The sequence below is a fragment of the Eufriesea mexicana genome, unplaced genomic scaffold (assembly GCF_001483705.2).
Source record: "Eufriesea mexicana isolate 0111107269 unplaced genomic scaffold, ASM148370v2 scaffold5826, whole genome shotgun sequence".
NCBI classification, from domain to species: Eukaryota; Metazoa; Arthropoda; class Insecta; order Hymenoptera; family Apidae; genus Eufriesea; species Eufriesea mexicana.
In genome coordinates, this window is record NW_016913738.1 from 80,921 (window position 1) to 108,524 (window position 27,604).

General features: G+C 39.6%; 1 protein-coding gene across 1 annotated transcript; it reads left to right on the forward strand.

Moving 5' to 3' along the window:
- Positions 1-259: 259 nt before the first annotated feature.
- On the forward strand, positions 260-27,604 carry LOC108552270 (E3 ubiquitin-protein ligase MARCH3). Its single transcript, XM_017906731.1, has 6 exons — positions 260-441; positions 16,088-16,213; positions 16,487-16,608; positions 16,805-16,932; positions 26,976-27,125; positions 27,596-27,604. Exons 1-6 carry the CDS (start codon positions 260-262, stop codon positions 27,602-27,604), a joined length of 717 nt encoding a protein of 238 aa, XP_017762220.1.

The window sequence follows — 27,604 nt, forward strand, 5'->3', positions numbered from 1 at the left end:
CCTCTGTCATTAATACACAATCTTCGGGCTGGTATAACTCGACGTCCACCGGCTATCATTTCGAAAACATCTCGATACGTCGAAACCCACTGAGCGTTAATCGATATTCGAGGCATAGAACTTCACAGAAAGCCGGCCATTACGTCGAATAGGGTGTAAGTAAACGCGTAGGGAGCGTGCTGGATCATACATATGCACCGACTCGTGTGTATCCTTCTCTTCGATTGCAGTGAACTTGGATCACGAGCACGGCATCCCGATGCTACCGGTCACCATTCCCGAGGGTTCGTCCTGCAATTTAAATGACTGCGACACCCAGCAAATGTCTCTCGGGCTTGGCCAACAACACCGGCTTACCCGCAGCCTGGTCTCGGTTGGCTCCATTGTCTGCCGGATATGTCACACAAACACGTCCAAGGAGCCGCTCGTTTCACCTTGTAGGTAAATGTATCATCGATTAATTGATCGGTTGGTCCCTTTTGCGGTGTTCATCCGGATCATGCGTGCTATGGTCTTTCCTGTCGGTTCAGACGCTAGGGACTTTTGCGAGAATTTCCCCATACTGTCACTAACGACGGTATTCGAACCAAGGATGGATACAAATTTTCGAATTCGTTAACCTCGAACGAGGAAGTTCGAGAAATCTCTAAAGTCCTTAAAGGGGGTTTTAGAGTCGATGATTATGTGTCTTCGAGGAAAAATTTCTGATTTCAAATCTGGAGCCATCGGTCAGAGATTTTGAAATCGTATTTATCGATCGTAGTCGAATTAAACGCAAAGAAATAGGTACGTGGATAAGTTTAAATGGATATTACATTTTTTATTTTGTCGATTTTGTAATAAATAATTATACCAAGACAAAAACCGCTCCCGACCTTCGAAAAAAGTATCGTAAAGGTAGCTTTAATATTACGATGTGTACGTAATTATTCCCGTACTTTAGCGCTGTGTTTGCAAGCTGCTAATATAATTACGATTAATATTGTTATCGGACATTAAAAGCGAAGCAAAAACGTGTGAAAAACATTATTGGAGAAATTTTCGATATCTATGAACGATATAAAATACCGATATATCGTGCATACGTGCATTCCTATTTTAAGGCAATTACCTTTGAGTTCTACTAACGCTATCATCGCCATGAACCCTTGACCGGTTGACACACAGAAAAATTGAAAAATCGAAAAAGAGGAAAGAAAAAATAAACAAAATATCGTCAATCTTTAAACGCTGTAAAATTAAAAAACGAAAGAATTAAGGGAAGAAATGGAAATAAATCCAACGAATATAAGGGAGCAGTACCCCCGATATATTTTGCAAACCATTAATCGTTTAATCCATTTAAATACCACTTTATCCAATTTTGTTTCCTCCAAGCAAAGGGTATTAACTCATGGATAACAATAATAGCATTTAATAATTATTAATATTATTAACAACAATAATTACACAAGCTGCAGCGTACCTCGATTTATTTGAAAATTAATTACGCGGCTTATTAAAATGTACCGAGTCTAATTAACCGATATCGTGACAAGAGATATTCGAGATATTACATCCACGTTTCGGCGTTCACCGTCACGATCTTAAATGCTCTTCGAGGCCGTGGACGCCAGTGAGTACTCGGAAAAATTGCTCGCGAATAACACGGGAATATTCTACGTTTAATTACCCGGGCTACGTTGCGACGAGCAATAAAATTCCGATGAAAGAAAATTTAATCCGATCGTTCACGTAGATACCGCGTAATCGAGTAAATTCGTTAAGCATGCTTTTAAAATAGAAAACTCACTGCATGGTCGCACGTTAATATTAAGTATAACGGGATAAGCAAACAATTTTGTAACTAAAATTCCTAGCCGCAGAATGCTAATTAATCCTCGCGCCGGTCGATTAAGTAGCGGTTATTCCGTGACAAGTAATTACCATGGCATCCCATTAACATTAAATCGGAGTGACGTTGCTCGAAATTCAAAGACTCTCTTTCGTAATTACGTAATTGTTTATATCAAGTCGCTGTAGGTACAGACGAGACAGCCAGGTTCGTTTCGAGGGGTACCACGTGTCAAGCGTGACATGACCGAAAGAATGAACGTCGATTCACCGTGAACGCAATTAAACTGCGGATAATCGCGAGATCGTGACCCCGATATCTCGTCAGATATCCGTTCGACACTTTTTCAATCAAAATTTTCCCCAAGTTAAATGCGGCCGGGGCTATCTATTTCGAGGTCGTGCTTAAATTTAACTCCCCCCTTCCGGTCTCGTTCGATCGTGATTTAATGTCTCGCGAAATCCAGCGAAACTCGAATTACAGGGGTGTACGAATGCGGCAGGTTGAATTTCAGCAGAAAAGTCGAGTTTCATTAACGGGAACTTTTTAATACGCTGATCCCGTGGAAAATTTCCAAAAATTTTCCTTTCTAAAATATCAAATGCAAAAGCAAATTTATATTTAACGTGATTCCTCCGTGTATTAGTATTTTCCTCGTAAAAGAGGCAGGGGTGAAATTTAATCTGATTTTGTTATATTTTAATACCGTGCGAGTATATAATAAAGACACATAAACCCTAATTATTACTTTATCGAGATTAATTCGTTATTTAATCTATTATTGCTATTGGTACGATAGAGACGATTCGATTGTAGCGATTATCAGGTCCTGGTCATGTAATAATTATTCACTTTCATAAACAAAAATTATGGTTGCAGAGAATTTATTTTGTATCAATGATTCAAACGTTCTCTAACTCGATATTTCAGTGTTCCATCGAAACGCTATTTTTCTCTCATCATAGTACACGAATATTCCCGTTTAGAATGTATATAAAAGAATCGATTTCGATTTTATCTCTTTCCTGGAAAATACATAAGTACCCCCGCAAATACTTCTACCAACGGATATAGCTGAATTCGCAAAATTAACCATGTTATAATCTTCGTAACTTTCGGTCTCGTATCCTAAATTTTTCCTGCTATTCTGCATAATATCCTTTTCAGTGATTTGTAAGCTATGCAAAAGCGATATGTCGTTTATGCAAACTGGTAAACTTGGTTTTAAAATTGCAAGTGTAAAGTGCAGTTTGTAAATTCGTGAAACATAATCCTGGATCAGTGGATCAAACGTAAATATACATATTTGTACGAAAAACATTGAACGCCATTTTCTCCGAAGCACATTTTTCCAAATGGTTGCCACGTTATCATCCAACTAGGATTTCCGGAATCCGATATTCTTTACTATTTTTTTCACCTCGCTACGTATAAAGGGAAAAAAAGAAAAAAAATACGAAAAGCCGATAGCAATTGGCTTTTCAGTGCTATCAAATTTTTAGTATTTAATATTTTGAGGCAAATCTGTCAAGGCTATAGCCATATTTATACCGAAAAAATATTTTCTTCTTTTTCGTTTTCGATTAACCATACAGGTGAAAGAAAATTGCGAATAATCCTGAAATATAGAGGCTGGTAATCCTGAAAAATATTACCTTTTTAAATGAGATTATTCTCTTAACGATAAATCCGTTTTTCTCAACTATTTGATGAACTTCGCCTATTCCTCGGCTTTAATGATGGAAGAATGACGATTATTCGACATGCAATTTAAATTAACGCAATCGTTTCGACAGATACGAAAATTTAGAAAATGAATTAATTTTTCCGCGATTCTAGGATGCGGACCAAAATTACTATACCATCGTTTGTTCAGACAAAAGTCAAACAGGTGTCAAACACTTCGACGCCGGGACCAATCGTTATTGGTACGGATAAATCCTTCCAGGATTATACGCACAAATGTATCGAATTGGATGACATGCAGGTTTGCCGATAAACGTATACATTTTACGGACGCGTATTTTCACGATACTAAGTCACGTCAAACAGGCTTGCTGATACGTTAATCGCGTATCTTAAACCGCATCGTTACGTTTCGTCACGCGAACCGACGGGAGAACTAAATTTCAGAAAGTTAATCTAAATAATGCGATAAAATATGGTAAAATATTTGCAAATCCTAGCAATGTTCACGCGAAAATAAGTCTAGGCGAGAATTGGATGTACTATGCGTGACTGAAAAGAAGTCATCCGAGAAACTTATAGGACCGAATCCCCACCAACTCAAACATTCTAACGTCATAGCAGAAGTAGTATAAATCGCTTCCATTATTGGCAGAACTGATCCCTTCGTATTAGCCCGGTCATAGAACACCATGTGACAAAGAAAGCGAACGAAGCAACGAGACAAAGCGAGAGTAAGACCGAATCTCCACTAACTCAATCATTCTAACGTCATAGAAGAAGTAGAATAAATCGCTTCCATTATTGGCAGAACTAATCCCTTCCTATTAGCCCGGTCATAGAACAACATGTGACAAAGAAAGCGAACGAAGCAACGAGACAAAGCGAGACAGACGCAACAAATAGATGCAAGAGCGTAGACTCATCCCAAAAGCATATTAACTTCAGATTCTTCCGATGAACACGTGATTATTTGCAATTACTAATTACTAATTAGCATCTCGATTAACTTTTCATTGCATTACGCAGCAAACGTGCTGTACTGTACACATATTTTTTATATTTATGTTGCATCGTATGATTTTTTTAAACGGTTATCTAGTATGATGCAATTACATAATTAATTTATTATAAAAAATACATCTTAAATTTTAAATCAATTTTCATAAATGATGTTAATTATTATTACTTTTGTGCTCCTTTACCTTATAAATCTTCCGAGCTATTGTCATCTGATTCCCTATCCGACTCACTGTTGTGTATTTCCAATCCTAGGTCTTCAATTGCGTCTTCTATTATTCGAGTGTAAGAATTTTACGGATATCTTACGCCTATGTTAACGAATCACGTTACCGAACTTGGAGGTAGCAGTTTTGGGAGTGTCATAGAAGAATGGGTATTACTTGTGGAATACCTCTCTTGCCCCGCAATCTAACGAGATGACTTCTTTTCAGCCACGCATAGTACATCGGACTGGAGTTCAAAAGGTGAAAAGGCAGATGGACGCCAATTAACCATATCTGGACTAAGGTAGGAAATCAAAGATAAATTCGACGGAATGGTATTTTCGTTCGTGTCAGAAACGACGAAAGGAGGTTGACAAGAAGAAAATAAGGAGTGGTTAAGCGACTTTAAATATTCGAGAATACGTATTCTATAAATGACACCCAGTCTAGTGCCAAACATTCCTTTTCCTGCAATTGGGCGTCGACTAGGATCAACCGTTTTCGTTCTCTCGTCCTTCGCAGTGGTTCATATTCCCTCACGTTTTCCTAAAGATTTATTTATAATTGCTTCGAGCGATGTAGAGTAAATCAGTGTATCAAGCGACAGTCTCTATTCGTGCGGAAACATCACCGTAGACGTCGCCAATATTCAAAACCGTCTGCAACTCGAAGCTAGCTATAGATAGCAACAGCAAGTAACAAGACGAGAGAGATTGCTTATTAATTTCGTATTTGAACCAGGTTCGTTAACTGTCGCTTAGTTACCAATTTACTGTCACTAAGCCTCTTTAATATCTCGAACATTTAAAGCAGAGCTGCTGAAGCTGAGGTGCGTTGCTTAGCGAGACTCTGTCATTGAATTTGTATCATCCAGATACAAAGTCAATTTTCAATTATTTCTAAGGGATATATAAATGCATTGACATGTCACCTGTATACGGTGTCATTGACGTCGAGAGAAATATCTTAACTCTATAAATATCTCTTATCTTAAGATATTCTATAAGCACTCGAGAGGTACCTTTCAGTTGTCATTTGATAAAATTTCGATTAAAATATCTTTTATCTTAAGATATTCTATAAGCACTCGAGAGGTACCTTTCAGTTGTCATTTGATAAAATTTCGAATATCCATGTAGCGATCATCATTCACACCCTGGCCAATAACTGCGAATCGAGTGGTATGTAGCGACCAAGTTCTCACCCTGCCCAATAGGCGGATTCCTTCGTCAAGAAGGTTCGAGGACATTCTCGCAAGTCCACGGTGAAGCCTCGACTTCCGTCGATAGAAGTTCCTGTGCTACCTGTAGTATCTCTGGTCTAAGGCAGGGCCTGGTAGGGTAGGCTCACCGATGAGTCCACTAACAGGCCTGGGACGAAACACGTCCCTTCCTTTTCCTACCCTCCCTAGCAGCACCACTGCCACACGAGGATCTCTGCGATTGACTGACTTCAACAACATTCGATATTAATTAATATGTAAAATTTAAGATAATGTAACGGTGTGAGAGGTATCGAAATCAAATAATTCTACATGTTAATTATTATAAATGTGGGGGTACCGCCCACAGGGGTTTTATATATAATTGAAAATCTGCTGGTCACAAGTACCCTTGATGCGTTGCAATGGAGCTCTTCTTACGAACTGTGTGTTGTCTTCTGTAATTGCATATGAGCGGCTGGTGTCCTATGGTGCTGGCTTGGTGGTATTGATAGCAGGTAGAAGGATGGCAGGAAAAGGAAGGGATGCGTTTCGTCCCGGGTCTGCTACTGGTCTCAGCAGTAAGGCTTCCTTCTAGCAGGCCCCGCCTTAGACCAGGGATACTTAGCTGGCATAGGGACTTGCAAGAAACTCCTCGAACCTCCTTCAACCAGGAACACATCTATTAGCAAGGGTGAGAACTTGGTCCTCTGTATAGATTTCCTATTTACTGCTCGGAAAAATATCGTTAGCTCTATAGCAGAAAATCTTTGAATTCCAACCCTCTTTTAGCCAAAATATCATCGAGTGCAAAGGGTTAATATCCGGCTGTCACGTCGCTAGAATCAGCCAATTCCAATGTAATGCTAATATAATCAGATAAGACATAGAGTTTCTTGAAATATTCTCGGTATTGTCACGATTAACTTAAGTCACTTTGAACAATCGCGATAACCACGCTGAATATTAATACACTCGTTTTTAAACAAAGGTGATTACACGTTGGAGAAACCGAGGATGAGCTGTGAACGAAGCAGTGGAAATTGTTCTCTTGGCCCTCGTTCAGCAACAACCCTCTTTCGCTCGGAATTAGATTCTTTTACAGAAAGAGAGAGACAGGAACACGAAGGAAAGGAAAACGCAATTGCGGGGTTAAAATTAGAATCATTCCTCTTTCGCTTCAACAGCAGCGACGGTACTCGCGAAATAAATCTATTAGCATTATCCTTTATCGCGATAAATCGTTCCGATGCGATGTTATAGGGCCGACATCGCCCTCTTCTCTCAATTGCTACCCTCCATTTCCAAAACCGCCTGCTAACCGCAACCTTACGACCCCGCGACAATGGCTAACCCTTCTTAATCGAATCGAGAACTCGTCCCGGGGTTCCACAATTTTCATCTCGCCATGGCGCCACGTTACAGCCGAGCGAGACACCCAGTGGTGTTTTTGATGCTGGAATAAAAGTCTCAGCGACGCGCCGTCACCCTCCACCCATTTGCTTCCACCTTTTTCCCTTTCCGACCTTCCTCACTTTTCGATGTCTGCTTTCTCCCTGTTTTTACCCCTTTCCTTTCGGCCACCTGCCATTCGCCACCCCCCTGCCGTTCATTTCCCGTGTCTTCTACAACCTTGTGTAAGGGGTTTACTAAGTGAGGGCTAGGTCACAAGTCTAACTCTCGGTAGCCTATTCGATATTCTTCTTTTCGCTATGAGGTACGCACGTTTTCGTCTCTCCTATAAACGATCTCAGAATAACTCCTCTCAAAGAACTGCCCAAGAACTGTCCCCGTACGCTTCTCGACCTACCCTTTCAATGACGGGCCTCCTTTGTTCATTGATCGCGAATCAAGCGAATCGCCGCTTCGATTTGAGACTCCGGTTATCATTGTTACCTTATCGGTAACCGGAGCTCGCCTAATCTTATATATTCTTACACTTGTCCATTTCGCAACTCCCAAAGCTAACGGCGAGGAGCTTAGTTCATCCTGCGTGGTCCTCGTGAGAATTCCAGTAGAACGACTCGACCCATTGCGCGACCCATTTCTTCTCGTCCGAGTTTCTACAACTTCGTCGCGTTAGCAATCGTCACGCTTCCGTGTTTCACTACTTCGCGAAAGCGATTCCTTTTATCCCACGTTCGCATAACAGACGCGTTTACGCGCGATCCTGGATTATCTGACCCGGAGTTAGGTAACGACGAAGAAGCGAAGCGATCCGGAGGAAAGGAATTCGGATACGCGGCTTGTTCGCTAGGTGGAGCTTAACTAGGAACACGCACGTGCACCTTGATCTGCTTACGCGATCCGTCACTGAGATTAGCTCGATCCCAATGGACGCTCCACAGGAGCTGTCTTTGATCCCTAGCTATGTCTAGATTAGAATTGGATCCGACATGTATACAAGACAAGCGGCTATATATCTCTTTCTTCGATGTGCAGATTGATTTTGATAGGTCTGGGAATTGGGTTCCCAATGACAGGCTTAACTTGGTTGGCTTTACAAAGGAAAGCGAATGAAGAGATAAGCGATGAAAATCCGACTTCCTATATACCCTTTGCGGACTATGGACGCATATATGCGTCTCACGTCAACGCGTCGCTATTTACATCTTGGTGTGCTGTCAACGAAAATAACGACTAGGCAGAAATGTGCACTGACAATTTGAAATGCCTATCGTGACAGCAACTTTGCTCCGTGGTAGGTTAACTTCGGACCATCCCGTTAGTAAAAGGTTAATATTTCCAGTTTGAAACACTCACGTTACATCTGTAAAAGCACTACTGGTAGCAAGAAAGGCATGCAATAAAATGGTAACTCGAGTCCCTGTCCTTGAAATAAAATTTACAACATCGTTAACCATGTGTGGTGGACCAGGTCCGTATTAACATTGCTATGGAGGCTAATAGAAGGCACAAGAATTCATAAAGAGAAGTGTTCGACAACTGAACACAATTCGACAACTGCTTTCTTTTCGTGTACTTGATATAAATAGGAAAATTTCGCTTTCCTCGCGTCCATTTTGGAATTAAATACTGGAATTACTATATTTTCACTTGTTACGAATTCTATTTAGATTATACTATTTAGCCTTTATTCGATGGCGGCTGTTTAAGGTTAAAGTATTGGCGAAGCGAATTACGAGACAGGGATGAGCGTTCTTTATCTAGGGTAAATTTTGTTCAGTATTTTTATATATATAAACTGCACATAAATTAAGTTTGTATTTAGCATTGTCCCATCGAAATTTTACCGGGTGATGTTAATTCGTAGGAAGCTTGATTTATACATTAATTAATAATAAGAATTAAAGTTACCGAAACTTCAAGAAACATGTTAATACACGTTTCTGCAGCAGTTAGACGAAGTAGTTAGACAAAGTTGTGCAAAAGTGGCGCACGCTTCGCTATACAAATGCATCGTGCCGAGTCAATTAGTCTTTCAACTTTGTTACACTTGCTACTGTAACGAAGTTCAGGAAATGTATTGCATCGCCGTTATGAACCCAATCTTTGTACGTTTTGTCTCGGTTTTGAAAGCCCTTATCTTCTTTCGTCCGAAAGAAGTCCGATGTTTCGCTAGCTGAACTTCTTTACCTTTCTTTTCTGTCTACATCCAATTACGGTAAATTTATGTCTCTCCGATTCTTTAGAATGTTTCCTCAACTATTGTCAAAATCCATGACCTACCTTGGTTCGAGAAAAAATATTTCTAAAATCCCTAACGTTATATTAACCGATTACCTTACATTCATGATTATGCGGCTTCACAAGTTTTTTTAAAAATGAAGAAACGACAGCAATGTGTACCACGCGTGGAGAACTTTAAAAAGATATTAAGTATGCGTAGAAAATAGACATCCGGCAATAAAGCAACCTCGGTTATCAAAAGAGAGCAAGCTACGAGGAGATTGAGAGCTATAAAAGAGGACGCAGAAATTTAATAGAAACGTTTCCTACGTGAAGCAAATCCGGCGAAATGTAGAAATTCCTTCTTTCCTTCTTTCCTCCTTTTAAACTGCTTTCGCATCGGCTCCATACAGGGCCGAACAACGAGGATAATTCTTTAAACAAACCCGAATGATAAAAATCCTTCAAACGATGACACGAAATTCGCTAAAGTCGTGAAAATACGAACACAGAGAGAAGCTAATGAAACGTATATTTAAAATTCTCTTCACGGTATTTTGCGCGAACCGTGGAATATGGCCATGGTTTAGAGATTGTTTATTAAGAGATAGCATTTCTGAATGAAAAAGTAATTCATTAAGTCCAATAAACAACGCGAACAAGTAATATACGATCTGTAACGTAAATACGAATTGGGCTTCGCACTTTTGCAGTAAAAAATAATTTATTCGCGTTTCAAACGAACGATCTCTATGTGTGTTGGAATACCTTTCTCTCCCCCTCTCTCCCTCTCTCCTATATTGGATTATAATTAATTTCCTTTATACGTTACCTGTTTTTGAAAACGAGCGGGATACGGACGAGTTTAATTAAAAAATACCTTTAATCGTCGATCGAGAAACGCGATCGTATGAATAAACGCTGCGAGAAATGCAATTGGGATTATTACTTTACAGTATTTTAGGACTTAATTGACAATGCAACGAAAGTGAAAATTATGAAATTAGCTTTATTCTTCAGGCTGTTGGATTTTATAAATAATCATATCCAGTGAATACTGAATTTCAAATTACTTCATTCCACGAATTAAGTGCCTCTCTGCCCGCTCAGAAGATTAAGCCATGTATTTAAATGCAAAGCACGGAAAATTTACACCTACCAGAACTGACAGATTGGACTCACGTGCGACAGATCCACCAAGACGATGGACGGATACCTACTTATAATTCACGCCATTGACTACCGAAAGGCAACTGCCTTGACAGTTCCCAGCCCCTGTCAGTTCCCAGCCGCTGTCAGTTCCCAGCCCCTGTCAGTTCCCAGTCCCTGTCAGTTCCCACTCCTTGACAGTTCCCACTCCTTGACAGTTCCCACTCCTTGACAGTTCCCACTCCTTGACAGTTCCCACTCCTTGACAGTTCCCACTCCTTGACAGTTCCCACTCCTTGACAGTTCCCACTCCTTGACAGTTCCCACTCCTTGACAGTTCCCACTCCTTGACAGTTCCCACTCCTTGACAGTTCGCACTCCTTGACAGTTCCCACTCCTTGACAGTTCCCACTCCTTGACAGTTCCCACTCCTTGACAGTTCCCACTCCTTGACAGTTCCCACTCCTTGACAGTTCGCACTTCTCGACAGTTCCCAGCCAATGACAGTTCCCAGTCAATGACAGTTCCCAGTCAATGACAGTTCCCAGTCAATGACAGTTCCCAGTCAATGACAGTTCCCAGCCAATGACAGTTCCCAGCCAATGACAGTTCCAACTCCTTGAAAGTTCCCATTCCTTGAAAGTTCCCATTCCCTGACAGTTCCCACTCCCTGACAGTTCCCACTCCCTGACAGTTCACACTCCTTGACAGTTCCCACTCCTTCACAGCTACCAGCCCCTGACAGTTCCCACTCCTTGACAGTTCAAACACCGACACACCCACGTCCAATAAAAAAACTCTATTTTCCCTCCATTAACTTACACTTTTAACCAATCCAAGCAAACTCGAGGAAACACAAGTATATTATTTTTGAAACGCAATACGCTTAATTTTTTCGAATACTGTCTACTTATTGCTTGTTACTATTGATTTGAACATTGCAAAGGCAAAAACAAGTACCGTTTTAATTTAACATTGAAATAACTTATCGTTGTGCTACATAAAAATCGTCCAACGCGAACTCATAGATCTCGCGATTAATTACTATAATTGAAAACATTCCATCGAGTATTATAATTCCATAGACTATTCCTCGCGTTCGCTAATAGTGTCCAGAAAAATCGCAATTCCGTCCCCGTTTCGAGCCAGACATCCGTTGTTTCAGTCAACTTCGTATCTTCCATGCACACACGCTAGAACTGCTTACACGGTAAATTTGCCTAGCAAAACAGAAGCACGTCTGGTCTTTTCGTATCCGCGTAGGCCGTGGCTTCGAACGCGGATGACGAAGTCCGTTCGAACTATGGCAAGTATAAATTTTGCAGACTTTACACGATTCAGCTTACTCGACGGTGTCTTTTGGTGGGCGCTCGCTTGAAAGCTCAGCCTTAGCCTGCTGAAGTAGGCAAACACGCTTCCGGAGAAGTTGAATGAGATGCGTTCCACCGAGCTACGAAACGGCAACCACGTAGCAGCGTAATTTTAACACCTGCGGTGCGGGTAATCGTGTTAAAAGGGGTGGTCTCACGTGGTGGATCCGGTGCACGGGGATAAATAACTCGAGAAATATGTTCGAACGATCAAAGGCGTTCCGTTGCGCGAAATTTGCATCAGCGGCGGAATCACGAAAAGGGTAAAAGAATTTTAGAAAACGGGGAAAAGAATATAGGAGAATATGTGGGATCTTTATTTGAATAGCATCACCCTGCATCATCGGGATCTATCTTTGCTTCGAGGAGAATTCGTGAGCTGGATGGTTCCTCGAAGCTGGGTTAATTGACGCAATGGGCTGGTGTCACAGAGTCTATAGAAACCTTGCCCAAGGGTTCGAAGGGACACCCTTTTTGGCAGTTCACCGTGTGCAGTATGCATCACAGAAGACCTCAAACCTCCGTTTATTTTATACCATCGACAAATATAAAATATAATCAAGAGTAGTGGGATTATAGGTAAAAAGAGGTAACTATGATTGTTTATAACTATTGTCCCCAACTTTCACGGTGGGAGTTTCGCGAGGATGTAAGGCCCGTTTACACGGATGTGACATTGTTACTGGGATGCGTCCTACTCTAAATTAATAGAGCGAGACATGGTTAGGGGTGAACTAAAGAGTCCCGATGCGTGACTGTCTCTCGTGCTGAGTTAATCGTCGTGGGTCTGTCATGACTGTCTGGTAGTGATGCTTGTCTTGTCTTCTTGGGATTTTTAGAAGAACTCTCTCGTGACTGCTGTCTCGGTGGTTTTATAAGTTTCGTATGTCTACTGATCGGTTGGTGTGAAACGTAAGTGGTGGGTGTGTGTCCTCCTATTGGTTGTGAATAATATTGGGGGTGTGTGTTAGCTTCGACGTCTTTCGGTGGTGGTGGATGTTTAAACTATTTGGGTCCTTATGCCTATCGTCTTATGGGCGATTTATTGATCCTTGCTAAGGTTCACTCAAGTGGTGACTAGGTGTTAACGAGTGTACACGAATCAAGGGAGGCTGGCAATAAGGACATAAACAGTCCTCCACTTAATTTGGAACATTCGGTCCTGGGGCCGCAACAATAATTATCTTCATTCTCTTCTTGGGAAGGTATATCTTCTGTATTCTAACTGTACACAGGGAGAGACAAAACTGGAGCGATGAAAAAGAGGGCCGCAACAATAATTATCTTCATTCTATCTTGGAAAGTTATATCTTCTGTATTCTAACTGTACGCAGGGAGAGACAAAACTGGAGCGATGAAAAAGGGTATGAAATTGTAGCTCATCCTGGTCCCCTAATTCCAATCTACAGTAAACACTTCACGCGTTTCCGGAACCCCTTCAACGCATAGTTCAAAGACATATCCACTTCCCTTAAGAGATTGATTTTTGTAAATACTTTAAGACGTATCTCATTTTCAACAAAGAGTAAAAGTTCCTTTTGACTTATTAACCCGATTTTATCACAAGAAGGTAGAATATGAAACGTAAGAAGTCGGCTACGAATCTCTTCGCTGAACCGGTTGTCAACGTAATTTTCAAACTTACCGAACTTCGTTTCTCATTCAAATGTTACTGTGAAATATAAGGTGCCTGAACGACCAGAAGGAAATAAGATCGGGCCGGGTTGGATTCCGGCCGGTGATGAATGCACGGGCAGTTTTATAAAACGAATTTCCACGCATTCGTAGAACGCGATAGCGAATCAATCTCCGATCCGTCGATGGAAATATATCAGGTGTGCGTATACAACTCTGACTCTGATATCTGATTTCTGCATACGCAAAAGTGATTCGACGACGCCATTACGCGGACGCGAGCAGCAAAATTTTCGCGTTTGCTAGCTAGAATTGCAGTATAAATTATTTCTTGCATTATAAACATGTCGATTTCCGATTTCTACCTCAGGAGTCGGTCATCAAATATACCTTTCGTCAGAAATAAGACTTCAACAGAGAATATATCGTAGTTATTTTACTATTAGAACCCATAATACAATAATTACCGAGTATTTTTCACAAAGGATTGTGTTGAAAGACAATGTTATACATTGTCTCTTTAGTTTTATGGCATCTACAACGTTTGGAACCGATGTTGGAACCCGGATTTCTATATACAGTACGGGTTCTAGCAACAAAGCTATGTCGGAAAAATATAAATCGGCGAAGAGGAAAAAACTGGCATTTCGCGAATTTTGTAGGTGCTTTTATAATGTTAGTTTCTGATGGGGTGAAGATGATCATTGGCCCTTAGTGAAAGTAGGAACGAGTTAGTTGTTTTTAGACTCTGAAGTTGGTCTGCGTTTATTAGCTAGGCCCTTCTAGTCACTACGGGCCAACGAATCGTTAATGCCTAAAGTTGACTGAGCTATTTTACTATTACTATCAACTAATCCTAATGCCAAACCTTGCGGCAAATCTCCGATAGAACCTTTTATAAATTTTGCCTCGGCTATAATAGCATTCACTTTTTGTAAACTTTCATTAGTCATCCAACACCTATATATAAAATTGACAGCTCTCACGGGCCAAGCGTTTATTCTTTCTTGACTCTCAGCGGTCAGTCGCGTGTCATTCTTCTGCCATAATCACACGAAACGAGTCGAACTTTATTTTTTACCTTGGTTCCAAACATCGGACTCTAAATTGTACCTCTACAATTCTATTATATTTCTTATTTTTTCTATTCAAAATTAGAACCACTATTTCACCGAGTACCTGTACACTGTGTTCCTCAACCTTAAATCTACAACAAATTGTAATTCATTTCGCGTGCCCAAAGCTTGCCATACCTCTTGGCAGACTCGTTACCTTTCATGATATCCACTGTATGGTCAGTGAGTGGTCGCTAATGGTCACATTCTCAGAAATCATTCCCAGAGGTTGCCTGACCTCGGTGAATATTTCTGAGGGATTTACTTCCGGTTTAAACTACTCCCGTGGACAGTGTCCATCTAGGACCACTAGCAGAAAGTAATTTATTAGGCCGTGGCCTTTTCCTCGCTAGTATTTCGCTGAAATACACTCTACCCGGATGAGATTGGGCTTAGAAAAATTTCCATATCCCGCGCTGCGGCCTGACCACCGACGATCCTAGAGAAAATTCCAGCTACGAGAGAACTTATCTGCCAAGGAAAGAGAAATTCCGGCGATAAAAAGCGACGCAAGAAAACCAGAAAATGGATCCCGCTGGTATAAAGCCAGCTGCGAATACTGATAGGAAAACGAACGGAAGTAAACAAGAAGATAGGAAAAGAATAGGAAGCAAGAAGAACGGAATTCCTATAATAGGGGGCAAATGTTGCCACGGTGAAAGCAGTAGAGGAGATAGTGACAATGAAAATAGCACACAGTGTTATAAGAAAAATGGAGAATAATTTATAACAAATTCCAATATCATCTAAAATGACAATGATGGTTAACACTTTGACTGCCACGCAACTTTCATATACTATGTTCAGGAGGCCACGATAAAATTTCAATTATTATTACGACACTATAATGAATTATAAAAAAATAATTGGAAATTATTAATGTCTTACGTTAAAAATTCTCTATTTATTTACGTTGTACAAATATTCAAAAATTAGTTAAAATGAAACAAATATAAATTTGGAGAATTAGTATCACCGGACACTGGTGACCAATATGGCAGTCAACGTGTTAAATTCTTAGGGTCCTAACAATAGAACCGAATAGCAATTAGGAGCTATATGTTATTATACCAAACCTATATTTCGTTCTGCTTTCTTCTTTGCTCTTTTTATCTCGCGATTATTATTAATATTAATAAAACTTCAACTCGTGAAATATTCGAACAGCTATTTTCTTAAGATGATCATACTAGGCTACGTGCTATATACATTTCTCTAGAATGAAAACACGATTTGTACAGGTGTAAAGGATCCCTAGCCTACGTGCACTTGGCCTGCTTGGAAAGATGGTTGAATCAATCTTGTCGCTCTTATTGCGAACTATGTCGTTACCACTTCAACGTTGTCGAAACACCTCGTTATACATGGTAAGCATTTAAATTCAAAAATTTCGTATTTTAATTACGCGTGTTTCTATTTCCCTCTTCTCTACCTTTCCCGATATCTTCGTTCTTTGAATAATTATAAACTTCGATTAATTTCAAAGAAATCGAATCGTGAATTATTTTTTAATTATGTTCCCTCCGATCACGATGTCTGTTAATACCCGATAAAAGTTACTCGATTTTGCATAAAAAATAACGAATGAAATTCAACTTGTTTTCGACCTGTATAGTGATCACTTTTATGGGAACCTTCAGGCCAGAATCGTTGAGGATATGGATTAGCCATCCCACGAATCGTAGAAACATACAGTCAGATTTCCTTATCTTCACGTTACTCTCCGTCGTTACGGTGGGATCGGTAACACTTTGTCTCCTAGGTGAGTCGAGCAGCCATAACAGACAGCGAAACAAGATTACCATTTTATCTCGTTTTATCTCGGTTGTATTTCCATTAAAATTTCAATACCTAACTTGATAAAGTGATAAAATATATATATATATGACGGTGTTAATAATTAATATGAAAAATATTATACTAGGAAACATTGACATTGTCTGTGTGTTGAAATATAGGTATGCAATATTTCGTAATAGAGGGAAAGAAAATTGGAATTTCGAAACTTTGGACAAGAGGAACTATATGGTTCTTCCTAACCATCGTGGTGCTGGGTTACGTTACAATGGTCTATTTAATAGGCAAGGTAATATTTTTCACTGACATTTAATTCAATTTTGAACAACGAGAATGACACTTTTAATAGCCTTTCAAAAGCGAAATCATCAAAAACGAATTGTTTCGGGCCAGAGGAAAATAATTTCGTCGCATTTCAGCAGAAATGGTGTACACGTACGCAGCTATTGAACGCGACTATGTAGGAAATATATTTCGAATCTAGACACATTCATTCCCGAAAACTTTCATTCCATCTATCAAAATCACGCTCGAGTTGGCACCAATATACGTATCTTGACACGTAGTGTACAATGCACGTAAATTACAGTAAAAAGTTACGTGCAAAAACTTTGTTGCTTAACACGTTGACTGCCATGGTGGTCATCAATGACCGGCACTTGTCTCCTTAGTCAGACTATGGTGGTCATCAGCATCCAGCGGTGCTAATTTTTCAAATTTATATTTGTTTTACGCCAACCTATTTTTGAATATTTCAATAACCTAAATAACAAGCGAACTTTGAACAGAAGATGTTAATAATGTGCACCATTTTCTTTTCCTTTGCCATATTGTTCGATAATTCATCATTAGATAATGGAAAGTTTAGGAATACTAAGGATAATGGAAACTTTATCGTGGTAGTCAAAGTGTTAAATACTTCGTCTCTTATGGAAAAGTCAAATTAACTACTTGTCGAAAGAAATTAAAGAAATATATGGATACCGATGATAATAAAAGTAATGGATGGAAAAATTAGCGAATAAATTCTTTTCTTTATTTCACTATGTTGTTTGATAATTCATCATTATTTCCTAAGAAAAATGGAAACTTTATCGTGGCCCCCTGAGCGTACCATATAAAAATGGCGTGTCAATCAAAGTGTTAAATACTTCGTCTCTTATAGAAAAGTCAAATAAAATACTTGTCGAATGAAATTAGAGGAATATATAGATATCAATGATAATAATGAAGTGCATGGAAAAATTAGCGAATAAATTTTTTTTTTATTTTACTATGTTGTTTGAAAATTCATCATTGTTTCTAAAGAAAAATGGAAACTTTATCTTGACCCCCTGAGCGTACCATATAAGAATGGCGTGTCAGTGAAAGTGTTAAAAGATAAAATCTTATAATTTCTCCATTATCGTCTTTATTCCTGGTATCGATCTCTTCCAAACGCGGAATATCCGTGAAAATTACAGTTTCCATTTTATCTCATTTTGCTTTCGCTTATAGTGGAGATTTTCTCGAATAGACCGAGTGCACGGAATGTGTGTAGACATTAAACCGCAACTGTGTCGTAATAAAACGTATTTAACTGCTGTTCGTTACGTCCCAGGAGACAAATCGAGTACTCGCAATTAACTAGCCAACTGCTGCTGGCACGCAAAGATTAGGTCTCTAAGCAACCGGTAAATCCGATAGCAAACTCTTCGTCTATTCTCTGGCACGGGGGAACTCGGTTTCTGGATACACGGCCAAAGAAAATAATTACCGTGTCAAAAACGTGGTCGTTGGAAAGTTTGCTGCACGAAGTAGCCTTCACCGTTCTAGCAGACTAGCTGCGCGCTATTTGGGTTTATACAGCGCAATGCTAAGTAATACCGTTCGTAACAAGTTCCCTAAATGGTCCTGGCGTAATCTCGGAAACCTTCGAGTTTTTCTCGTGTCAGCAACGAACAGGCTTCTCGCGAGAAATTCGAGGCATATTCTTGCCACGAGTAATCCCTTTAATGGTCCTGTGCTTGGCTCTTTCTTCCGAGCAACGGTAAATCCATCCTGTTGCAGATCCGCGAGGTGGTCAGACGGAAACTCGAGATCTGCCACCTTTGTTCTCATCGAGACCTGACGCGGTTTCATTTAAATCAACGAATATTTCGTCCATGAACCTCGCGTTTCGAGAATAACGGAAATTCGTCTCGCCACCCTCCGGCAGGTATTTCAATATTTAAATCAGCACCGCTCGCGAACTTACGTCCTTTCAGCTTCTTCGGAACTTGATGTATTTTTACTGTCCATATTACGAAACTTTAGTCAAAGGAAATCAGTCTCCGGTATTTTCCGCCACTCTTATCTAAATACAAGCGTATACTCTGACGAAATTTCGTGCAACTTTCTACGCGATCGTAGATGATACCGGACGATATCACAGTCTCTCGTGTCGCATCCTTTTGCGTAATAATAGACTCGTAACGATATACCTCGAAGACGCGTTCGATATGGCTACGAAACGAGCAACGCTGCTTTAAGTAACGCGAACGTTGACGGTATAACTTCATTTGAAACAAGAACATGTCCTATTAACCAGTCAGCTGTGTTTCACGACTATATTCGTTGTGCTTAAAATTTAGTTACCATTTGCTATTTAAATTAGAACTTTATCGAGAACTAAAATATATTCGTAAATCTCAATATGTTTAAAATTTTTAGGGGTTAACACTTAGTTGTATACGAAAGCAACCTAGGATATAAGGTATGAAGGTATAGTTCATTAGATCTAAATTCGAATGTTTATATAAATAAGATAATATGTATATTATATATTTGGTGAAGTAAAAAGAAGTCCATTACTTTTGCATGAAATTCAATGCAAAAATAATGAACTTCTTTTTACATCTAATATAACGAAAGACGAAGTAAGTTAACAATGTTGGCCACCACCTGAATATTCCAGTATTTGTATTTATAAAAAGAAATCCATTATTTTTGCATGAAATTCAATGCAAGAATAATGGTTTTCTTTCTACTTCACCTAATATACATTATATTATATCTTATATGTAAAGAAGATAGATATAATGTTATATAAATTAGATAAGAATTGGGGATTAGGCGAACCACGTCGCATACCCTCTCACAAGTGACACTGTCTCCCTAGAAAAGCATTCAAAGACAGACATACTTTCCTTGAGGAATAAGAGACTTTAATAAAGAAAATATATATATATATTGTCAAATAACTAAAACCATGAAACAGATCGCTGGTTCTATGAAATTGGAATTGGCTCAATATCGTGAAGTAGTAGCTTTTGCACAATTTCGTTCTGATTTGGATGCTGCAACTCAACAACTACTTAACCGTGGTGTTAAATTAATAGAACTTCTTAAATAGGAGCAATATGTACCTATGGCTATTGAAGTACAAATAGCTGTTATCTATTGTGATGTTCGTGGATATCTTGATAAAATGGAACCCACAAAAATTACTGCCTTTGAAAAAGAATTCTTGGCTCACATTAGATCTTCTCAACGAGAGAAGACTATATATGTATAGTGGCACTTTGCACGTCGAACACCAATACCGCCATTCCTTTTTAATCTTTTTTTTTTATAACAGAATTTATAAAACGTTTTGGTAGTACTTGTATAAACTGATTATAAAAATTGATAAATTATTTATAATTTTTATTTGTTTGTATTTTTATTCTGGGCTCTAATTGTAAAATAACTACGATATGCAATTAAAATTGTAAAATAACTACGATATAAATATATACAATTAAAGTCGAGAATCCAATGCAAACAAATAAAGGGTATAAATAATTTATCAATTTTTATAACCAATTTATACAAGTGCGACCAAAACGTTTTATAAATTTTGTTATAAAAAAAAGATTAGAAAAGAATGGCGGTATTGGTGTTCGAGTGCAAAATACCACTACGTGTGGTATTCACCTTGCTCTGGTGAATTGACTCTCTGTTTGACAACTATACTCGTCATTGCTTGATCCTCGCGACACATATAAGTACACACTCTGAGAAGAGGGCGCCACAGCTGACTGGTTAATTCTCAGGATTCAATCTTTAATCGAATGCTTGAATAAATTTCCACTTCGAAATAAGACGAAGAAATATGTCAATCAAAACGTTACTGATAAAGATATACATAATTCACACCTGATTATTACTATTCTACGAACGAAGGTAACATCGAGCTCAGAACTATTTTTCGAAAAAGCGTTCGGGAAATCTGAATCTGGAAACACAAACGTGCGAATGAAAAATTGCTAGTCCTCGGAGTGCCGCAAGCGCGAAGGAAGAACGTCTAGATCGAGGGCCCGAGGGACTAAGATTTCGGATAGACTCCGTGTCCCTAAGAAATACTTCAAAATCTACGAATAACACGTCCAGGGTGAAGAAATAAAATAAATAAAATAAATAAAATAAAATAAAATAAAACAAAGCGTGCGAGTACATTCGAGACGAAACGGTTGATCGAGGAAAGGACAATGAGAATTCAGATTTTCAAGAGTCTCTGAGAGGTAGAGGGAGAGAGTGTCTAAGCGTGGAGAGCAGGAGCAACCGTGGAACGAAATCGTTATTGTTATCGCATTATTATCGAACACGGTTGCTACGTTCCATTCGAGATTATGCATACCGGAACGCGTGTGTGACCTGGCGTTCCAGCGCTAATACGCGGTTGTGTCACGAATGCAGCCGCCGTTTACCGCGATTCGACTATAATCTCTGCCACGAGTGTGAGCCCGTGCCATAAGCCAGAGGGTTAAAAGACTTTCCACCGCGGCAAATGTAATTATCGCGGAACGAAACGTTTCCGAAAGGCAGCGGCGTGTCGAGAAATTCGTTTCAGCCCGAGGTACGAGCTCGCTATCCCTTCGGGGACAAAACGCGGCTTTTATTCACGCCCGTTGTTTCTCCCGCGGAATTTTCGAGCTCGCGACACCGCACTATCGAGTGTTTCGTTCGAGGGGAAAAATATCGCAGCGAATTCCCCGAGAGACACCGCGCATTTCATACTAGCTCCGAGGCAGGTCTAGGTCGACGGCCTCTGAGTTTCGCCACGACTGTCTTTCGCGGTTTATGTTTATGCGACACGACTCTGCCGACCCAGATAACAAGCTGCCTCGAAGCGGATACATTAAGCCGGGACGTAGAGGTGAAACAGGTGTGCCAACGCTTGGCCGTGTGAATGGAACTCGTCAAGTGAGTCGAAATAAAGTGCCGAGACACGCTCTATCCCACGTCCGAGGAGAGCCACGCGGAAGACGCCAAGATGGCGGCGCGTTCCTCCATAACGACGGGTCACTATAGTCATCGACCACAAAAATTAACACAAGTGATATCGTTCCGCCTAGCTCTCTTAGAAAAGAATTGCAAGCGCTATTGCGATGATTATGGTTTTTCTCTTTATTTTCATTTTTCTGCTCTTTAAAAACTGCGCACAAGTGAATAGTACCAAGAGTCCTAATGTCAAACCTAACTCCTCCTATCCGAAAATTATCAATATCTTGCACAGTTATTTTGCTCTATATCCAAAATTAGATATCTTATCTTAAAGCTATTTCTCCTCATACATACCCTACCTCGATTTCCGACGCCAATGTCAAAATCATATGTATCGCTTTAAAGAGAACTAGCTTTTCTCCGATAATTATAAACATTCTTCTTCACTCTCTGGAACCACACCCCCAAAATCTTATGCATGAAAGACGAACGAACTAGAGAATAAAACAGTATTAAGCATTCCTTCGAACCATACAAATTCTACATTTTGTTCAACCTTTACTCGCGAATTATATTGTCGAGGTGCAACAGCGATGAGTGTGTAACCAGCACCGGTATTTGTTTTCATCTTTCTCTGTTTCAGCGATCTTATAACGCGACAATTTAGTTCCTTGCCAGGCCTCGCCACCATATCAATTTATACAAAGTATATATTCTTTCAGTTCAAACGAGCAGAATATAGTTTCTTTCCTTTTTCTCTTTGCCATAATTCCTTCTATATACATAACTACGGTACATTATAATTGTGCTACTTGTAAAGACTACTTATTGATACTATGGTTCAATAGGTACGAACACTCTGTATCATTCGACTGATTGATTTACAAGGAGAGTGCAAGTCCTTTGAGTCATAGATTTACTTGAAACCTTGCAGGTTTGTAAATTTAGTCACGGTCAGTTCAAGGGTAACTACTCAATAATTTTCGAGACATTTATGATTAGAGATTGACTATTGCCTTAATTACAGACTTATTTCGAATATTTATCAAGTGCCGTTGTAGCCTAATGGCGATATCCGAAAATTCTCATACTGTTGGCAATTTTCAGATGTTGCTGTTAGGCCGCAATGCCACTTGGAAGAAATTTCTAGTTAAGAATAATAAACCTTCAATCATAAATATCTCAAAAACGGTAGTTAGTATGTAGTTGGTACATTAATGGTACATACTTATAATGGTACATTTTCTTGCACTGGATGACTAAATCTGCAAACCTACATAGGATGGTCCCGAATGATCAATCAAAAAGGAAATCAATGACTCGAAGGATTTGCACTCTCCTCGTTAGTTGAACGAACGTTCAAACTCGATACTTCATTATCATCAAGAATTATTTGACTTCAATCACCTTTCTCTTGATACACGCGTAATAGTTCCACCTTTGACACCACGCTGGGTTCTACGCGATGACGCTGACGGTGGCGAAAGGGTTAAACGATACCTGCGTAATTGATAAAGTTTTTTCCTCGGTGGCTAGTTCATTTCTCTCCGTTCTATCCGTTTCCGGGCGAATTAAACGGTGTATGATTCATAAGCAAGAAATATCTGGAATGGCGAGGAAAATGAGAGAGAATTTATTCGGCGCAGTGAAATTTCAGCAAGTTTCAGTGTGCTAGGGAAAAATATGATATCGCGATACGTATGAAAATGGCTTCGTGTTTTTGCCCCATTTTCTCTCTTTTTTCTTTATTTTTCTTTTCCCACAATTTCGATACGCCGACCTCCGATGCACTACCGGGACAATTCCGACACGGTCGTATTTTGCTCTACCGAAGTTACCAATCGATAGGAAATCTGCAACTAGCGTTTGGTGCCTTAGCGTAGCAGCGAGCGTGAGATGTCGGGTGAGCGTAGTGATCGTGAGTAACGAAAAGGTTGAAATTCCGTGGAATATTCGTGGCGAAACTCGAAGAATGAGACATTATAAGTTAATTGGGCTAGAGAACGACGCGTATTCAGGAGTTTGCTGGAAATTTGGAGGCTTCTCGATGTAGCTGTACCACGAATGTTCATTACGAACTTTTAATTATGTGTCGACAAGAATAATGTCTCTTTACTCTACCGATCGTCTGCACGCATCGTTCACTGCTTGTAATGTCAAAGTTCTTTATGAACTTTAATTGTAATTGAACGAATGGGAACAGAAATTTTTCTCCTTTAGCGTAACGTAAAAATAAGATCACTGAGAAATAATGAAATGACAGTTTCGACAATATCAAATTTGAAGCACAAAGGATACGATACATCTAAAAATGTGATCAAATTTCCTGAAATCACAGTGGATTGTAAATTGCCATAGTAGACTGCTTTTACCGGGGCTTAACAAATTTAAACAACGTTGATGCATCAAGTGCTGAAAATCAGGTTCAAAAGTCCAATAACGAAGGATGCTTCAGAATATGCTAAGTTGCTTTTGAATTAATGTCAATCGATAAACGAAGCGTGTCAACCTAGCCTCGCAATTTTAATACCTATACTGGAAACTGCGATTCCCATTAAAGCGCCGGATTCGTATACGTAAATAACGCTAATTAAATTCGTACGACGCAAATGAGTCTTTGATAACTGCGCGAGAATCTAAATCCAGGGAAAATAATTTTGTCGCATCGTGTAAGGATCCCGAGCGTTTTCAGGCAAAAAATTACACGTCAGTTTCTGATTATGTTTCTTGCCTGGTCTTGTCCAAGCCCTCGACCACTATTGCATGGCAAAGCTGTTATAAAATCGTCTCGTCTGGAAGCACGACAAAGTAACGAAGAGAATAAGAGACGAAAAAGGGAAGAGGAAACTGTGGCAAGTTAAATTGTAAAAAGAGGAGCATGATATTGAAAAGCAAGGAGGTGGTTCTATCCATGGATCGCTAGAAATTTCTTTTATCCTTTATAACTTGCTTATGGTTGACAAAAGCTATAAAAAAGGAGCAGCGTAGGTTCCGCTGTCGCTTTATGCTCGACATTACGTGGCTTAGATCCAATGTTCTCTGATATTAAAGACCGATATTCGATAAATTACGAAATACCTAAAAATGTATATGTATTTTCGGGATTACGTAGACGAGCGTGAGAAATTTTGCGTGTGTCGTTGATGTGACGGAAAAAGTTACACCATTGTGTTGGTGAATGATCACTCGACGTTATTAGCTATTGTAGAGTCACACAGTCTCTATTATGCTGGAGAGTACCTCGGCTTCCAAATTTCCACAGACTAGGGACTGGATTTGACTTAATCCCAACTCTAACTCCTGAAGACTGCAATTAATAACTCTTAACGAACTGCACAACTCTTCGCGAACTAAAAACAACTCAAAACGAACTAAACTCTATCTTCCAGAACGGGCCCATCTGGAAGGCAAGGGTCTCCCTTGAAGGAGGAAAAAACCCCCTCCACGCAATGCTCAGGGGTAGAAGAGACTCCTCCTTCCGCGTTAGGCTCTCTAAAGGGTCACCCTCGCGGGGATCACCTCACGTGGCCTGGCCCCTACCTTCTATAACCCATCTAGCAGCCTCCCCTAAGTCCTCTAAACCTTCGTACCCTAATAATGGTTAAAAATATCCTACACTATTTATTACTAATATCCATTTTAACCCCTTGGCTACTGTGGGCGCCTATAGGCGCTTAGAAGTTTTACGTTTGTGACACGGAGAGCGCCTATAGACGCTCGACGTAGTTTAGCTTTCTGACACGGATGGCGCTTGTTTTCACAAAAATGGCGCACATCGTAACTCAATTCCTACCGTATGGTATGGCCATTGCGTATCAAAATCTGCCGTAGTCAAGGGGTTAACAAATATTCCAGCTACACTACAAGATTGCTATACATTACGCATTGTCGCACAGAAAGAACGTTCACCCATACCTCGGTAGGACATGCTCACATAACTCCTGCTTCTTTTGTTTCAGTTTTGCCATCCATCCGCATTCACTCGTCACCCCACATCACGTCTCATTCACATCAACCTAAAAGCTAAATATTCTCACAACCTTGAAATAAATCAAGGTAATATACGATACTTTAATAGAGATTAGAGCTTCTTATATTCTAGGACCCTGACGTTTTAGAAAAGTTAAACTTCGTCCGAAGTACTCCACGGTATATTATTTTCTTGGCAACTATACGATATACGATTAACCGCTTGCGCTGGAAAGACGTGTCACGCACGTCGTAATGCTTTTGTCATAGAATCGCCAACGACGTGGTATACACGTCGTTAGGCAATTGTTACAGAAACACTGCACCGTTCTGGCACACGCGTCCTGGAATTTCTTGCCACCGCAAGTGGTTAAAACGAAGATGCTAGTTAACACGTTCACTGTTATGATGGTCATCAGTGACCGGTGCTTGTCTCCTCACGGTGCTTGTCAGTGGGGCCCCGGTGGTCTGGCTATACTAATTTTTTAATTTCTACTTGTTTTATTCCAACCAATTTTTGAAAATTTGAACATCGTACATAAATAGAGAACTTTGGATAGAAGACATTAATAATTTGCACCATTTTTCTTTTTACTATATTGTTTGGTAATTCGTCATTGTATCCTAAGAATAATGGAAATTTTATAATGGCCCACAGGGGTATACCACATAAAAATGCATGGCAGTCAAAATGTTGAAGCTATTTGACCCCCATATCGCGAACACGAACGTTTAAAATAATAAATTACGACACGAGTGATTTCGAAGAAGGGTAAATCATATCCTCGAAGCGAATATCTCAACAGGCACGGGACAAGAATTTCAAGCAAAACCATGTTCCTACCTGCATAAATTCAATTCCCGTCGAGTAGTCGAATCGAAATCCAGGCGGTGCACGTTTAATTAAGAATTATCGTGAATACGTGACAGCCCGGAATCAGTTTCTCTCTGGTTTCGATCAGGCGAGCTCGAAACCTGGCCACTTGGAAGCCACTCCGGTCTAATTTATCGAATAGAGTGTCTTTTGTTCGTGACAACTGAAACTATCTAGATAATTTAAACCGGCCTGAAAAGAACGGCAGCCAATATACGTGTAATCCTTTACCATACCGGTCAACTAAATTTTCTTTTCGTCAGAACCAGTTGTCGCCTTGGTACAGGTGGTGGAAAAGCACTGTCAACGTGAGGCTTATCATGGACCCCCAAATATTCAGGCGATTATCCGACGAGACTTTCCAAGTGCTCGAGAATCAAACATCGAATCATGCTCTTTCGCCAGAATTCCAGGTACGTAATTCTTCCACCAATTTCTTTCCTTGAACAGTTTTTATATCAAAATAAAGTCCAATGTAAATTCAACGAGTTCATTTAAGTATCTTCATATTCTCTATTATATTATATAAATACATTATTGTAGAAACGTTGGGTAGACAACAGAGTAAGCAGAAATATAAATATAAAAATAATTTATTCTAAACTAAAACTTATTCTAAGACTATCAAAAGCTGACTCTCACTCGCTATCTCTCAAAAAATTCTATGACTATGCTAAAACAATCTATGACAGTCTATGACTGACGCTAAAACAGTCTATGACTCACTCTATGCCTGATTTATTCAGAATTTTTGGGTTTTGCAGTTATTGAAAATGTGTAGACTCTTTTCACGAAGTTGATATTGTTATACTATGTTATACTGCAAAGTGAATAATAATAAAATAATATAATATATTTACTTATTTTTATTACACTATTGTAGGAATGTTGA

Excerpts from the sequence above, each read along its gene's own strand:
- LOC108552270 (XM_017906731.1), top strand. The coding sequence starts at position 260 with ATGCTACCGGTCACCATTCCCGAGGGTTCGTCCTGCAATTTAAATGAC. Across the intron at positions 16,609-16,804 it reads GGTAACACTTTGTCTCCTAG|GTATGCAATATTTCGTAATA; the intron begins GTGAGTCGAGCA and ends GTTGAAATATAG. Across the intron at positions 16,933-26,975 it reads TGGTCTATTTAATAGGCAAG|AACCAGTTGTCGCCTTGGTA; the intron begins GTAATATTTTTC and ends TCTTTTCGTCAG.